This window comes from Pezoporus wallicus, unplaced genomic scaffold (genome assembly GCF_028554395.1).
Source record: "Pezoporus wallicus isolate ANWC-B61680 ecotype Strahan unplaced genomic scaffold, APGP_CSIRO_Pwel_v1 contig_4055, whole genome shotgun sequence".
NCBI classification, from domain to species: Eukaryota; Metazoa; Chordata; class Aves; order Psittaciformes; family Psittacidae; genus Pezoporus; species Pezoporus wallicus.
Window position 1 is genome coordinate 1,381,842 of NW_026642952.1, and position 15,933 is coordinate 1,397,774.

At 39.9% G+C, this 15,933-nt stretch overlaps 1 protein-coding gene across 1 annotated transcript in view; it reads right to left on the reverse strand.

Moving 5' to 3' along the window:
* PRR16 (proline rich 16) overlaps nucleotides 1-14,870 on the reverse strand; it is a 160,267-nt gene extending 145,397 nt beyond the window's left edge. The window contains exon 1 of the mRNA XM_057433302.1: nucleotides 14,577-14,870. Coding sequence (XP_057289285.1) covers nucleotides 14,577-14,738 — 162 coding nt within the window. The 5' untranslated portion in view covers nucleotides 14,739-14,870. The remainder of the gene's footprint in view (nucleotides 1-14,576) is intronic.
* Nucleotides 14,871-15,933: the final 1,063 nt, after the last annotated feature.

Genomic DNA, 15,933 nt, shown 5'->3' on the forward strand with positions numbered 1-15,933 from the left:
TGGAGGGTCTATAAAATTAATAAAAAGAGTGAGATTTTCTTTAGTAATGTAAAAACAAATACAGGTAGAGGAAGAAATATTCAAGAGCTACCTGAGCTTAATAGGAATACTAGCAAAAATGCTGTGGTTGTTAATAAATAATAAAATAAAAAAAGTTAAAAAAATTCAAGGTGGTAAATGAACTGTGATAAAAATATTCTTCTAACAGGAAGAGTAAGAAGAAAATAACAACAGAAGAAATTAGTATATTTTAAATGGAGCTAAACTCAAAAAGAAATGTGTGATCTGCCTCTAATAAAAGGGTCCTGCATTCAGAGACATAGTTTACTCTTTTCAGTTGTCTATTCTTAAGTCAAACATAGACCACTATACAGAAAAGCCATGACATTTCAGATACTATAATCTGAGTTTACGGCTGGAATACCTTTACTCCAATTACATCTTCCTTTGCTAACTGGCAAAATTGTCAGTCAAAGCAGGTTTTTTTCACCATCCACCTGCCTCCACCATCAATATCCTTCCTTTTTCTTCCTTTCTTTCTTTTTGCATTTTCTCCAAGTTTTTAATTCTATGTCAGCAGTTCCAGTGCTGGAGGTTTTAGCTAGAATTAAAAAAAGGAATCACAATCAATTCATATTCCTACTTTTTACAGTTATGATTTCCTTCATACCTTCAGTGAAAATTATCAATCTTGTTACATAAGGCAAAGATAAGCCGCCGAGGTCCAACAGCAGTCTGTAAATCAAGATGATAACACTGTGTCAACATTCATACAAAATGTATTCTTTGGAGAATAGCAACACAGCACCTTTCTAAAAATGAAACTGTTAAATTCTTGCTCGATGTAATGCAACATGTCTGTCTTCTCAATTAAAAGACTATTCACTTTGAAGATTTCTTTCCTGATAACATACACACTGCAATGACAGAGGACAACACTACTATCTCACGCTGCAGATACTTCTACTTAGCCTGTGAGTCTCTACAGAGCTTTAACAGTTTCATTATTCCTCAGATGTGGTTCAGAAAACACTAAGGCAGTCTGTTCCCCTTCAATGTCCTTAAAGAAAATCATTCCTTCAGATTAATCCTTCTACAGAGCTAGAAACAGGATGTGCTTCTTAAAAAAATAAGCAGGATGCCTTGTGTATTATCTGCAACCACTTCCCCTAAAGGTCATATATGCATGAACAGAGAATATTATGTAAAGCTCACATCTTGTCACAGGAGACAAGATCTGCAAGTAGTCTAGCCACAACAACACAGTGCTCTGTGTATGTTAATGTATCATACATACATTTTGCATCTCATATAAATGCCATACAGAAACCAGAAGCAGAAGGAAATCAAAAGATAAAGGTATTTCTAAGGGAAAAAACTTTGTGATAAACCTCCTCCTTATCTGCACTACTACTAAAATTTTAACAAAATCTTATTGTCACTGTTTATTTGTTTGCCTGGTGTGTTTTTTTTTTTTTGCCTAGATTTGTTAATGTTTTCATTTACAAATATATTGTACTTGCTTCCTATGTCTGTATTACAGAGCAGTCAGCACTAGGAAGCATGTGAAGACTCTGGAAACATCCCCTTCATTGGAAGAAAACCTTAAAGCCACATACTTGTTCTATGTTAGAAGAAACAAAGATGCTGCCATCCTGTTCTCTAGCCATACAACTCCCAAAGTCTAACACAAAGTTCTTCAACGAAAGATCGTAGTGAAGTGTTGCAACACCACAGTTACTGTACAAAAACCAAAGAAGCAATTTAATCTGTACAAAACAGACATTTAAGTATCACAAACTCCATTTGATCACGATTTAATTGCAGTGTATTAGCATTTATGTCACAGGCAACTTTGTTTCATTATATACAAGAAACCATGCACAGAAGGAAGACATATCATATCTTCAATTCATAGTGATAACAATGATGTGTCATTCTTGATTAATAAATTAGCCTGAGAAGTAATAAATGAACACTGGAGAGCTACTCTGCCTGTACAAAACAGGCAGTTATTAAATCCAGGACTTGATTTTCAGAAAATTAAGGCTCAATAATGTTCCAAACATCCTCTAAGCCTTACCACTCTTCCAAAAGATAGCTATAAAAGAAACAGAAAACATTTGAAAAGCTGTCACATAGTACTGGGACATTACTGTTAAACCATGACATGTCACTGTCAGAAGAGGTGAAAACTAAATGTGAAGCATGCAGCTGTTTAGCAAATGATCCACAAGATCTACAGAAATATAGATCCTTTATTTTTATACTATGTTATTACTAAATGCACCTTATTCCATAATACAAATGATCAAGACAAGGTTGTTTGCATTTTCGCAAGGAAAGAATTCATCCAGAGGGTTATTTATTAACTTTCTCTTTTAGTATTTTTATTTTATACCCTTGGTTGACAAATACGTGTTAGGCATTCAATCTCAAAAGTAATTTATATTCTACGACACAATATCAGTTTGCAGCAACTACCGAATTATGGGGAAAATAACCGAGTATATGTTATATAACTAAGTAAATTAATATTCTGCTAGCAGTATTATATGGGAAGCCCCTATTGATAAGGTTGTATACACTTAATAAGCTTACATTGTGGTAACTTCGTTTAAATTTGTAAGAATCTTGAAGTAGAGATTCATGATGGCTAGCCAAGTGTTCATCTCTTAGAAATAGTATACAGCCATTCATTATGATACAGTCAGGTTTTCTACCAGGATGCTACCTGTAATATTTAAAATCTTGCAATAAAAACTCAGAAAAGATTCAGTGGTGAACAGAAGATTTTATAAGTCCTTTTAAGGGCTTTTAAGATTTTTAGAGATTTTTAGAGATTTTAAGACATTTCCATCATTCTTCTAACATTAAATGTAAAATTCCTACATATGTCTAATGTTAATCAATCCTAGACTCTAATTCTTTGGTATGAAATGAACTTAAGCCTTGGATAAAAGAGCTGGAATCTCATCATTGCAATTCATACACATTACTGTCTATACAAGTAACGGGGTCCTAATTTCTCCTGAAAGGAAGAACATGATCACATGAATCAGATACCAACTTCACATACACATATCAAATATCAAGAGGACAACAAGCCAGTTAATACAAAACAGCCCAGCTCTTGTCAAAACCCAATCAAGTTTATTTAGTGTACACCACCTGACAAAAGGGGGGGAGGGAAAGTCATCCAAGCCACTACTCTAATCATATTATAGTGTTCTCAGTTTCACTATATCCTTCAAATCTCCCTCAAAGACAGACCTGAATATTTTTAATCTACCATTTTTCATTTCTTGTTATTCCCATTTTAACTTGAAGAGACAGAATACATAAACTCTGTAGTAAATAAAAGTTCTTACTCCTCTGCAGTAGACTTTTTTACCTAGTTCAGCATCTTCAGCACCTGAAGTAGTATGACTTTTTGTTGTGTAACTCATCTATCCACCCATCCATCCATCCATCAATCCACCCATCCATCCCTCCCCACTTTAAAGATTACTATGTGTAATCATATTGGCTTAGAGGTTGGGGTTTTTTTCTGCAGCAATATTGTCTCGTGTATCTTTATCTTCAATAAAAATATAGTAGTACACTGTATTTTCCAGTTAAAGTCTCAGCTTAGCCAAATATCTTGATGGTTACATCAGCAAAGGCTCTGCTTCCTAAGATTTAAGACAGCTAATGATAACATTTAACTAAAGTGTTTGCATATGATTTAAAATGCTTACAATCCAACCATTCAAATTTTATGATTTTTTTTTTAATAGACAGGATCAAATAACCACCATCTGAAAAGCACACACATGCAAATCAGTTGCCAACAGGAAACAGCAAAAACTAATAGCCAAAACCTCCTCATGCTCTTGCTTCAACATAAACTGTCCAGTTTCATCAAACACCAGTTTTCTGTAAGTCTTACAGGTTCACTGTACCATCTTGGCTTTCAAGAAACAAAAGTTATTACTTCAGGAGAGCCACCTATGCTTGTATAGTTTCCCAGTGTAAATAAATGATGAAAACTACTAGACACTGCGACCACAGATACTTCTTTATTCAAATGCCACAGCTTTACAGAACCCTAAACCACCCCATAAAATTAACTACATGGAATTAATGTAAAAAAAACCTAGTCTCTACCACTCTGATTATCACAGATAAATCTTAGCAGCACTAGCAGTGATCACCTGCTGTCATAAACTTATCTCATCCAAATGGTCTCTGCAATCATCAGTAAAAACACCTGGAGAATAAAATACACACTAGTAGGGTACTGAAAATCATTTATTTAAGAGAGAAGCACTGAAGTATTTTGAGAAAAGATGGAGTGAAACTTACATATTCTAGATGCTGAACCGAAAAGATGGAAAACAATGTTAACATAAACTATATCATGGATTTCAAAAAAAAAGCTTTTGCTTGCATTAACAACCTAGATAGCTTTGGAATCAAAAAAAACACAGGTTTCAATTGCCTTACCAGATTGGAAATTGAACTAGAAAAAAATATTAACAATGCTTCCAGATCCTACACAGGAGAATCTCCTATTAGCATGCAAAAGATGCATGACAGAATAATTGTGTTGCTAAGATGAATGCCACCTAAAATTCTTAAAGCCAGTCTTAAAATCATGACACTGACTTTTCTGATTCAACATTCAAGAATAGAGAGACAAGCACTTTCCTGTTTAACAACCCAGATGTTGTTTTGACAGCCACTAACAGTGAGGTAGATAAAGATGCAGGAGCACCAGAAACTGGTTATGAGGGAAAAGAGGAAAAGGATTAAGAAAAGGAAACAAAAAGCCTCATAGAATTGGAGGGATTAATATCATACAACAGAAGATGAGAAATCAAAGCGAAAATTGACATCTGCAGAGGTTGGAGCAGAGGGGCAAATTAATCTGAGTGGTTCACAAAGTTAATTTGAGTTATTACATTACTCAAATTTTCATTTACCTGGACAATTTCATTTAGAGGTGGGGAAAAGGATATATCATAATTTCACAGAGAAATGCTAAAGATGAATTCCTGTGAAAGCACAAGGAGCTGTAGCCCTCCCTTCCAATTACCACTGCTAATGTTACATATATGCTTCAGTGGCTGCACTTGCTTACAAACACCAGCTCCCCATACTTGGTGTATGCACCTCTTATATAGACAGTTTACTGCAAATCTGTTATTTATTCTTCTATCTGAAAGTAAGGAAAATCTAGATTCAGATCAAAGGCACTGGGAAGTCCACACCATTTATTACTGCAACTTTTAACGAACAAGTAGGTAGCATTTCAGCTAATTCAAAATTTTATATTATTATTAGGAAATATTTATTCAGGGAAACTAATGGTTGTAACATAGCACGTCTAGTGAAACCTGATTTTTTGATACCACATCTGGATTATGGTATGCAGTTCTTGGCTCCTCAGTACAAGACAGATATGAACACACAAGAACTAGTCCAGCAAAAGGTTGGGAAGATGACTAAGAGTTTGGGGCATCTATTATGTGGGGAGCAATTGAGAGAACTGTACTGTTTAGGCTGGAAAATAGAAGGCTCACAGGAATCTTACCATAATGTGACTAAATACTTAATTGCAAGGGGTAAGAAGACAAAGCAGAGTCTTCTCAGTGGTGCTAAATGACAAGACAATAGACAATAGGCACAAGATGAATTACAGGAAATTCTTCTGTATTTAAAAATAAATGTATTTGTTCTAATGATTTGTCCAATAACTACTGAATTTTCAGTAGTTAACTTAGCTGGACAATTGCACTCGTATCAGCATGTGCCCTTATGAGAATTCAGAGAACTAACACAGAAAATGTGTTCTTCTTTTAACAAAAAGGAAGGAAAAAGTAGAAGGCATATCATAAAAAAAAAAAAAAGTTTCAAGTTTCAATTACAAAGCATGTAAAGAAAAAATTATACATGGGGTTTGTTACGCGGCAGTAAAGAAAAAACATACTGACTTTGATTTTTTCACATTTTTACATTAATTTTATACAGAAAGGAACTGTTACATGGGTATAAACCAATAAATTATAATGAAGAAGCAAGCCCAAACTGTTCAATGTTAATGTTTTCTGTTTGTTTTTAAAATCTGCATCTTTCAGACCACATAAACTGCCTGTTTTAGAACAGTGCTGTTTCCAGTGAAATATGAAATCTTACTAGATACCAAAATTTTGAATACTTTAAGCAGTTACAGAATCATAGAGTAGTTACTGTTGGGAAGGACCTTAAGACTTATCTCACTTTCTGTTGTTGAATGAGAAGCCCAAATCTAAGGTTGGTTTTTTGTTCTTTTTTTTCCCCTAAGTCCTACAACCCCATGCAGACGGCCTCACTTTAAGCAAATAACAAACTTCTCACAATATTTTCAGAAGTATTAAATTATCTTCTTCTCTTACAACACAAATTATTGTAATGCAGGTAAGGAATGTCTTACTCTACTTCCTCCATGAAGCTGCTTACTGAAAAAAACATAAACACGCTATAATAAAGAGAAGCAACCAGGTCTAGTGGAAGATGTCCCTGCCTATGGCAGGAGGTTTGGAACTAGATGATTTTTAAAGTCCCTTCCAACCCAAACCATTCTGTAATTCTATGAAGAACACAATACCTTCATAGGTAAAAGACTAATTACTGCAAATTTATTAAAAAAAAAACAAAACAAAAAAAAAAAAAAAACAACAACAACAAAAGGTGTTTTAAAATTGCACTATATTTCAGATTACTGAGGAATAATCTACAATGAAATCTGGAAAAGATTCAACATCAGTGTTCTCAGACTTTATAATTCAATGTGGCACATGCTGCATGAGACAACGGATGAGTACGTGAGCCCATGAACATACTACAATTTTTGCACAAGCAACAACTAACTGACAGTACTACTCATTTGGAGTCAGTTGCTCCTCATTACTCTCATCAGCTGTAGTACAATTTTAAGCCAAACCAGAATTCTAGTGGCACAAGGACCAAGCCCTCCCACCCCAGTCACTCAACACACACAACCTGGCACAGGGCAGCTGCAGTGAAAGAGCTGCTAGAAGAGCTTCTCAGCCCTTCTGCAGTGAAAGCAGGCTCTGTTTCACTTCTTTCCCCAAGTACAGTAAGAAAGGGCATTTTGCAGCACTGCAGGTTGCTGCAGTAAGAATGACCAGAGTCAATGATGCACAGAGCTGAACAAGAACTGTGAGAGAAGGGGGCATGTATACGCTGCAGCTTTTATCGTACATTCATGGTTAACATATTAGAGATTCAGTAAAACAGATAATATGAGCCCTACATGGAAATTTGAGTGAAATGATACTTGAAGACTTATCTCAAGAAAAAAAAATGTAAATTAGTTGCTATTCACTGCATAAAAAAAAAAACAAACAAAAACTACAGACAAACAAAACCCACCAAAAAAAACAAACCAAAACACCAAACCCAAACAAAGTATCGAACCTAAACAAAAATCCCAAATACTAGCAGATTAAAACACAGCCTTATCCTTGTATGGGTAGCATAGTCTTAACCTGCATGGCTAAATGTCAGTCACAGGCTACACGGCCAAGGACAGCAGTCTCTATGTAAAATAAGCCTCTTCACTCTGTTTGCCTCACAGCAATAACATCTACTAAAGAAAAAAATGGGAACATATGAGTAGGGTATAAATGACCTATCTGTGAGGTCACTAACAATTCAGTTCACCTGCCTTTCATAGAACAGATATACTATACAGAGAAGACTATAAGCCACCAGTATTTTGCAGCTCTAAAAGAAATGGAAACTAGAACAGGACAGTGATGCTCTTTCCAAAGGTATTGTGAAATAGGCACTACAGGAAGGTACTCTTCAAACACGGACAACATTTGCACCTCTGTTTCACTTTCCCCAAGAGGAGGGGGAAGTACACAGAGTTGTGTACAGATTGACTGTGAGAAGTAATCTGACTGGAAGTTTTTGACTTCAGGAAGGCTATTCCAGAACTTCGTCCAACGTCTGTGATGGGAACAGAACCATTGTTTCATTTCCAGAAGAAACTGGCAAAAATCTGCAAAACTTCAACGATGGTGCTCAACCAACTCATTGTTTTTGCATGACACATTCATATACACACATGGCAGCAACTGATTCTTCTGAATTCTGAAGCTTCAATAAAAATGAAGAAGCCCAAAACTAACTTCTGTCACCCTCACACTTACTTTTGTTCCTGCTGAAGTCAATGGAAAAATCTGACTGCAACAGACTGAAGTTCATGCCTCACTACTTTTGTTTTCTATATCACGGTCAGTAGTGCACAGATTGTGTAAAGTTCAAACTGTAGCATGAAGACGCATATTTTCACTGTGGTTCTGTTTTTATTTGAAAACTGAATTTATATATGCTCTATTTAGCTCATGGTTGCACAATACACATTACTATCAGAAGCTTAGTATTGCATAAAAGGAATGAAGTAGCTGACATGAGTGTGTTTATAAAAACAAAATAGCATAAACTGACAGTGTGCATCCCTCTGTCAAGCCTCTGGATATTAACAAGCAATGCTCTCTATGTACACCACTTATTCTTTTTATTGCATTATACAATACAATTACTAACTCTTGATAGTTTTGGTTACAACTCAGATGTGGAGCAATCTTACCTCATCGTATACCAACATTTAACTGTTCCTGACAACCTTAACACATAGGGTTTTTTAAGGTTCACAGTTACCTTTTAGCTTTATTAGCTTTATTGACATTACATTTTATATTAAGACATTTGTACTTTTTTGTTACGTATGACTGTATAAATGCTTCACAGGCCACAAGAAATAAAAAGAAAATTATTATTGAGTTACCTGCAATGACTTTTTATGGCTTTGTTTGGACCCCTGGGCAGATCGCAATGAAGTTGCTGTGCAGTGCTTCTCTTACATAATGAATCATACTCTGCACTTACAATAAACATCCAGATACAGTTCATGATTGCATTCGTCACTAAGGACTGCAATAAGAAATCAGAAAAAAGTCTGCTGCTGGAGAGATTAGCAAGTTTTGGAATGGGCAATGCAGTCAGTCATGCAACACCTTGGTCCTGGTGCCTGACCTGGCAATAAAAATCACAAGAAAGCTTCAGTCCCTGTCACATCTCACTGACCAGATCTGCATATACAGAGAGTGTACCCACTGAAGCAAGACTCCATGAAGAACACAGTATCCAGAATCCATACGTAAGAAGGTCATCTGCATTTACTCGATTTCTAACAGTAGGAGCAAGTATGCTGAAAAACATCTTTCTTCAACTGCCACCACCTAGCAGAAGGAGCAGAAGAACCTTGACATCCGGGGAGACCCCCAGAAAAAGAGGCAGGGATCAGCAGAAGGAGGAATGGATTAAAATGTTTTGCTATTGGTTTACCTACTCTTAGGTTTCTATATAGAACATTCTGTATCTATACTGTAATACTTTCTCCCCTGGTCTTCATGCACCAATACGAACCCAAAACATTTTTTTGTATTCATGTTTGTGCTGCTGCCGGCACATCGGATTGATTGTTGCTGCTTTTATCGTCCTGGTGGATGCAAACTACAGCTTCCTAGTTTCTGGAATAACAGGCAAGAACCTGAAGTGTCTTTCTGCCATCCACATCATTAGCTGAATATAAAAACAAAAACAGAATAGAAAAATCGGCATTGAAAATGTAATATGCTCCTGCAGGCCTGATCTAGAGATGAAGAAAATGGAATACATGATCACCCTCCACTTAAAATAATGATTGGCCTGGTTATGGACTCAGGCCATCTACCCCATAACAAATTTTGTTGTGGTGTTTAGGGGGTGTGGGTTGGCATCTGCTAGCTCCATCAGCACTCAGAAAACATTATTTGTTAAGTCATGCCCAAATTTTATAGATCACATTTTCATGGAAAATAAATGCATCAGTTATTCAGTTATTATTCAGTCATTCTGTCTGCAAGACATTTTTGGAGTATTTAAAGCAGAGGAGGTAGATTAGGAAAGAAAGGAAATTTACTGATGCATGTGCAATGCCTATGAAGGCTTCTATTTCTCCTGCACCTCCATTCTGGGTCATTCTAAACGCTGGCAATAGCTGCACAGCTGCTTCCTTTTGATAAATGGTGAAGTGTATTTAGCCAATTAAAAGCTGTGCAAACGTTTTACACATATCTTCCAGGAATTTGGTCTGCATGATGAATTTTTATTACTATAAAAAGTATTTATCAAATGATCTAGTTAAAAAATTCCTTAATGTAAACAAGTGCAAGGCTACAGAAATGTGCAACATTAACATAAAATGTGAAAGCAGGTAAGTCTTAACAATTATAGTACCAGTTTTAAGATGATCTCTGTGCCCTGCTGTCCACAGATGCCCATGTACACCCACTATAATCCCTTCTGAAGTCATCAGATAATTAGGGCTACATCACACATTTTGCATCACACAAAACAGTTTAATTAGCACACATCTTCTGGTTTCTAGTAGTGCTCATCATCACATTATTTAAGTACAAGACTGATAAATATCATCTGCAAAGCAAGACTTAATGAGAACCATCTTTATAGACAAGAAGCCTGAAAACAATGTCTTTTATCCAATTCTCTAGAAAAAAAAAAAATCAAAGTTTAAAGCTTCACCAACTTAATTTTGAAATAGTGTGGACTAAAGGAATAGTTGGTGTTACTCAATCTTCTGGCACCCCTTTGATTTTTCTCTGGAGTAGTCATCAAATAACAGCCACTCAATCCATTTAAAATCCATTTTTTCCAGCACAAAAACACATCCTGCTGTTGGTACACACCCACCCAGTGTTTCTTTTTAGCGAGGAGACAAAAGGGGCCTAAGTTAACTGAACCCTAGAGAAGACTAGCCACACAGGAGCTCAGACACTGGAGTTGGCATCACTTCATCCTAACATGTTCCCCCGTAAACCACCCCCCCCCACCCCTACCTACCCCCCCCCACCCCCCCCCCCCCCCATCCTTAGTCTTTTGTGGTTGCTTACCCTAAGGAGTTCAGACCAATAAATAAGTAACAACAACAACAAAAAAAAGCCAACAAAAAAAAACCAGATGTTCCACTTCTGAAACACAGTAGCACCTAACATGTACTTATTTTAATCCACGTGACTTAATCATGTGTTTTTACAGAAAATTTATAAGCTTTATGGTTTCTGCATCTGAATTTAACACCCCATCCTCACTGCACTCTTCTCTTGCTTCCACTTCTTCCTTCCCCCCTTTTAAATATAAAAAATATTAAAGCATCAATTAGGAAAACCTTTGGAACAAAGAGCAGATGCAAACAGAATCATAGAATCATAGAACAGTTAGGGTTGGAAAGGACCTTAAGATCATCTAGTTCCAACCCCCCTGCCATGGGCAAGGACATCTCACACTAAACCATGCCACCCAAGGCTCTGTCCAACCTGGCCTTAAACACCGCCAGGGATGGAGCATTCACAACTTCCCTGGGCAACCCATTCCAGTGCCTCACCACCCTTACAGTAAAGATTTTTTTCCTTATATCCAATCTAAACTTCCCCTGTTTAAGTTTGAACCCATTACCCCTTGTCCTATCACTACAGTCCCTAATCAAAAGTCCCTCCGCAGCATCCCTATAGCCCCCATTCAGATATTGGAAGGCTACATTAATATAAGTAAATCGTAACAAGCCAAATATAAAAAGATATACAAGTCTTGTACAGCCATTCAGAACAGTTCACTTTGAAGCAATGAAACTATCTTTCAATTTGACAGTACTTTGAATATAAAAACTTGCAAAACAAGACTGAAAGAATCTAGGCGAGGACATCCAGTCCATCCTAATATATTAAGCATAATCTAATAAATAATTAAATATTTTACATTTAAGGGTCACAAATGCATAGGCATACACAGGAGAAAAAGAAAGGCATTCTACAAATGCCATATTTTCAGTATCACAGCCATTACTGTAACTGCACAAAAAAAGACCCTTCATGCCCTTCATGCCCTACCACTGTAGCAGAATTGAAGTCTTTTTTAACAGTAATAAAAAGAATGAAAGGTTGTTTTCAGAATACTGCGCTCATCATTAAAAAAAAAAAAAAAGAGAAAGGAATGAACAGAAGAGTTTGTAGCGCAACAGCTGAGCTCCACCAAACATACACTGAAACAAAAGGGTAGTCACAACATTTCCAGAGCACAATTTGTACTGAAAATAGAATGCAAACTTATATCCTCTTGTTTATTGCTTTTCCTGGTCTTACAAGAAGGAGCCACAATGAACAACAAGTGTACTTCTGTTTATAATACACCAGAACTGATTATAGACCAAATTCTTATACACTTTAATGAAACATCTGCCAATGCTTTCTAACACCTACAAACAACCTATAAAAGACACTGTTTACTGGCTTCTAGTGTCTTCAGTTAACACACTTTCACGTAAAAAGGTATACATTGCATATGTCAGTGTTAAGAGATCTTGTACAGATTTAGCCTATACTACAAAAGGTAGAAAACTGGAGGTACTCAGATGGCAAACTTCTATGGACATTTCAGAATAAATGTCTTACAAAGTGTATTTAGCACATAATGATGATATTGCAAGCAAGCAGATGATTGCATATACAACCCTTGTTTCTCTCAGTATTGCAGCTATCTTTGTGAGACAGATTCAGAGAAAAGCCTTACTCAAGCTCATGTGCTGCTATGAACAAGATTTAACTATTCTTTTTAGAAAAATATTTTCATTTTCTCTAAAAAAGGTGCTCTTGGCAATCCTTCCACCCTTCAGCAGGTACACAGTATTTATTAGAGCTACAGCATCATTTCTCTACAACTTCCCTTTTACGTTTCACTTTACTTGGGAAGAACAGTTTCACACAAGCCACTTCCCCATCAAGCAGAGGTAAATCCAGTTCTCTCTTGCAGATGCAGTCAACCAGAACACAGAAGTTTGCTTAGATAAAACATGACACAGTAAATGATGGCATATGACCTCTACCTAGTGATCTTGTTTGCTCACTAGCGGAAAGCTAGGACTGATTCTTTGCAGGGAATGATTTACACTCATGGGGCAGATCACAGTACATCCTCTCCAGCCCCTGAAAATGTGCTTCTGCAGCCACAGGAGCCAGTTTGCTCTATCAGTCTTTAAAACGTTGGAAAAAACTGCCTTACAAATAATGTTTATTTTCACTTCAAAATACCTCAAAAATTACAGAGCACAGACAGCAGCATGTTAAAGAAAAGAAAAATTATAGAGGTTTCTGATTTTGGTTGGTTTTTGGCTTTGTTTTTTGTTAAAAAAAAAAAAAAAAAAAAAAGGAGAAATGTGGAATTGTGGGTGAGAAAGAAGTCCAACAGCTGTGATTAGTGAGCTGTGTGTTTATACATCTTTCAACATTATACGAAGCACTGGGCGAATTTCAGACTGCCCCAGATGGCAAAAGTCTGTTGAATGAAACTTGTTGACAATGTTGTTAAAATAAAAAACTAATATTTGATAGCAAAAAAAAACCCACAGCATGTTACAAATGTCAAATTTGTAATTTATAAAATTACAAATTATAAAGCAATGTACAGGGATTCTGGACTTGAATTTCGGTTCATAACCCAACCATCTGTCGAACACTTGTGTAGCAAAAGCAACATAACGTGGAAATCTCTTAAAGGTCAGCCAAATCCCTTCCTTCAGCTACAGGGTTTCCCTGTTTACGAACACGCCCGCCGTAATCGCGCTCTGCCTGCAGATTAACCGAGGGGAGATGACACTCGCCACCGGCAAAAGAAAGATTGCAAAGGCAACCCTGTCAAATAGGTAAAATGAACGGGGTGCTCAGCTCACGGTGAAGCTGCCTGCAAGAGGCAGAGGGAGACTTCGCACGCCGGTACTGCCGAGCCGCGCAGGGACCCTTCGCCCAGGGAGGTGGGTGCGGGAGATCCGGTGCCCCCAGCCCTCAGCGGCCGGCAGATTCGAGCAGGGCTGTTGCCTGGGGGAGAATAGGGGGCTGCACCGTGCACCCGAAAAGTTAAACCCACCGGCGCGGGATGGAGTGTCTGACGCCTCTCCCACAGCCGGGATGCTAAGCCGGCGCAGTCCGGGATCGGGCAGGGCTGCGGGTCCCGCATCTCCCCCAGACACCCTCCTCGTCCAGCGGGGACTCCGCAGCACTGCCCGCTGCTTCCCGGGAAAAAATAAACAAAATAAATGATAATGTGAAAAATAATAAAAAAAAAAAAAACAACTCCGAGGGGGTTCGCCGAAGTGGAAAGTCCCCGGAAAGAGCCGCCTCGTAGCCGAGGAGGGAGCACGACCTGCCGGGGAGGCGCAGCGCACTGCTCCCGGGACACGGGGCTCCAGCCCCACCACCCCGTCCCGTTACGGACCGCCGGCGCAGCTTCTCGCCCCTGGACACGGCTCCCTACCCAGCCTGAACACTAGTTGCTCCACCCACGGTGAAGAAGTGGTGAAAGGCGCCCTGGGGCAACAGCGGAGCTCCGCGGCACAGGAGCCCCAGCCGATGTGTGCTCCCCCCATGCATGGGGCAGACCGGGGTCCGCCCGAGCAGCCATCCGCTTCTCACCTCTTTAAGTTCCTTGGCCACGTCTTTCAGGTCCCCCAGGACTAATTCCAAATCCTCCACGATAATCTTGATCTGCTCCTTCACCTTGGTTTTGGAGGCTGCCGGCGGCCCCTCGGACGGCGACGAGGAGGAGGATGCGGTCCCCTTGGACTGGGCGGACATCCTTCGGGGCAGCCCAGCGCGGCCAGGGGGGCACAAAGGTCAGGCGAGCGCGGCTACCGCCGGCCGCCCGGCCTCGTCCCTCCGGCTCCTGGAGCTACTGCAGCTGCTGCTGTTTCTGCTGCTGCCGCCGCCGCCGCCGCCGCCTACCCGCCCGCGCATCCCACGCCCGGCGCGTTGAGCCGCGCCGCGCTCCGCCGGGCGGGCGCGCTGTGCAGTTGCCATCAGCTCCCGGCAGCGGCGCGGGGGCCCGGCTGCAGCCCTCCCTGCGCCGCGCCTGCGCCTCGCCCCGCCCGCGCCACCGCCCGCTCGGGCCCCGGCCCCGGCTCCGGCTCCGGCTCCGGCTCCGGCTGGGGAAGAGGGGCCGAGGGAGGAGCGACGGGCACCTCACTGCCGTCAGCATCGCACCGCTGTGCTGCCCGGGGAGCGGGAGGCACGGGGGCTCCTCCTTGAAAGAGGTACTCTGCGCCCCTCGTCCCTGCAAGACAGCCCGTAGGGCGGGGGCATGGCGCCGCATTTGGCCTGGAGCTCTCCCGGGGATCCCCGGTCACGGCGGCCTATTGCACCAGCTCTGATGGGGAAGTGTTAAGCGCCCGTCAGAACAGCTCCCCCAAAAGGGAATCGGTTTCAGTGGCTGGCGCATTGCAAAATTCCTGCCAAAGGAGACAACAGAGCCTGTTCCTGCTAAAAAAAAAAAAAAAAAAAAATCTGCACTTGTGAAGTAACCCTTCTGGCTGCTCTGGGGAGCCCCCTGCTCTCTTTGGACTTTCCTCCTCAAAGGAGTCTATAGGAAGGTGTTTTGTAAATACCACCGAATTGGTAAAAGGTTCACATCTTTGCCCATGCGTGCAGATTGCCCTGCAAACACTTATTAGTGATCAGTAGACCCTATTCAAGTTGCATTTGATCAGATAGAAGTAAAATGCACGTGAGCCAGAGCAGCTTTTACAAGCCATCTTGCTACTTGGCTCCCTGAGGCAGAGGCCTGTGCTGCATTTTGAGCACACACTTTCCCTAGCATTATTCAGAGATCAGTGTGGGGGCCAAAAGGAAGAGATTGCTGGATGTCATTCACCTCGGTGGTTTTTCATTTTACTGCAAAAAGGTGGCAAGTTCAGGAATTCTTAAAGCTACCTCCCAGTAGCTATGAAGTGCAAGAGGGCATGCAGCCAAGCCCTGCTTCGAGGATCACCCGGCA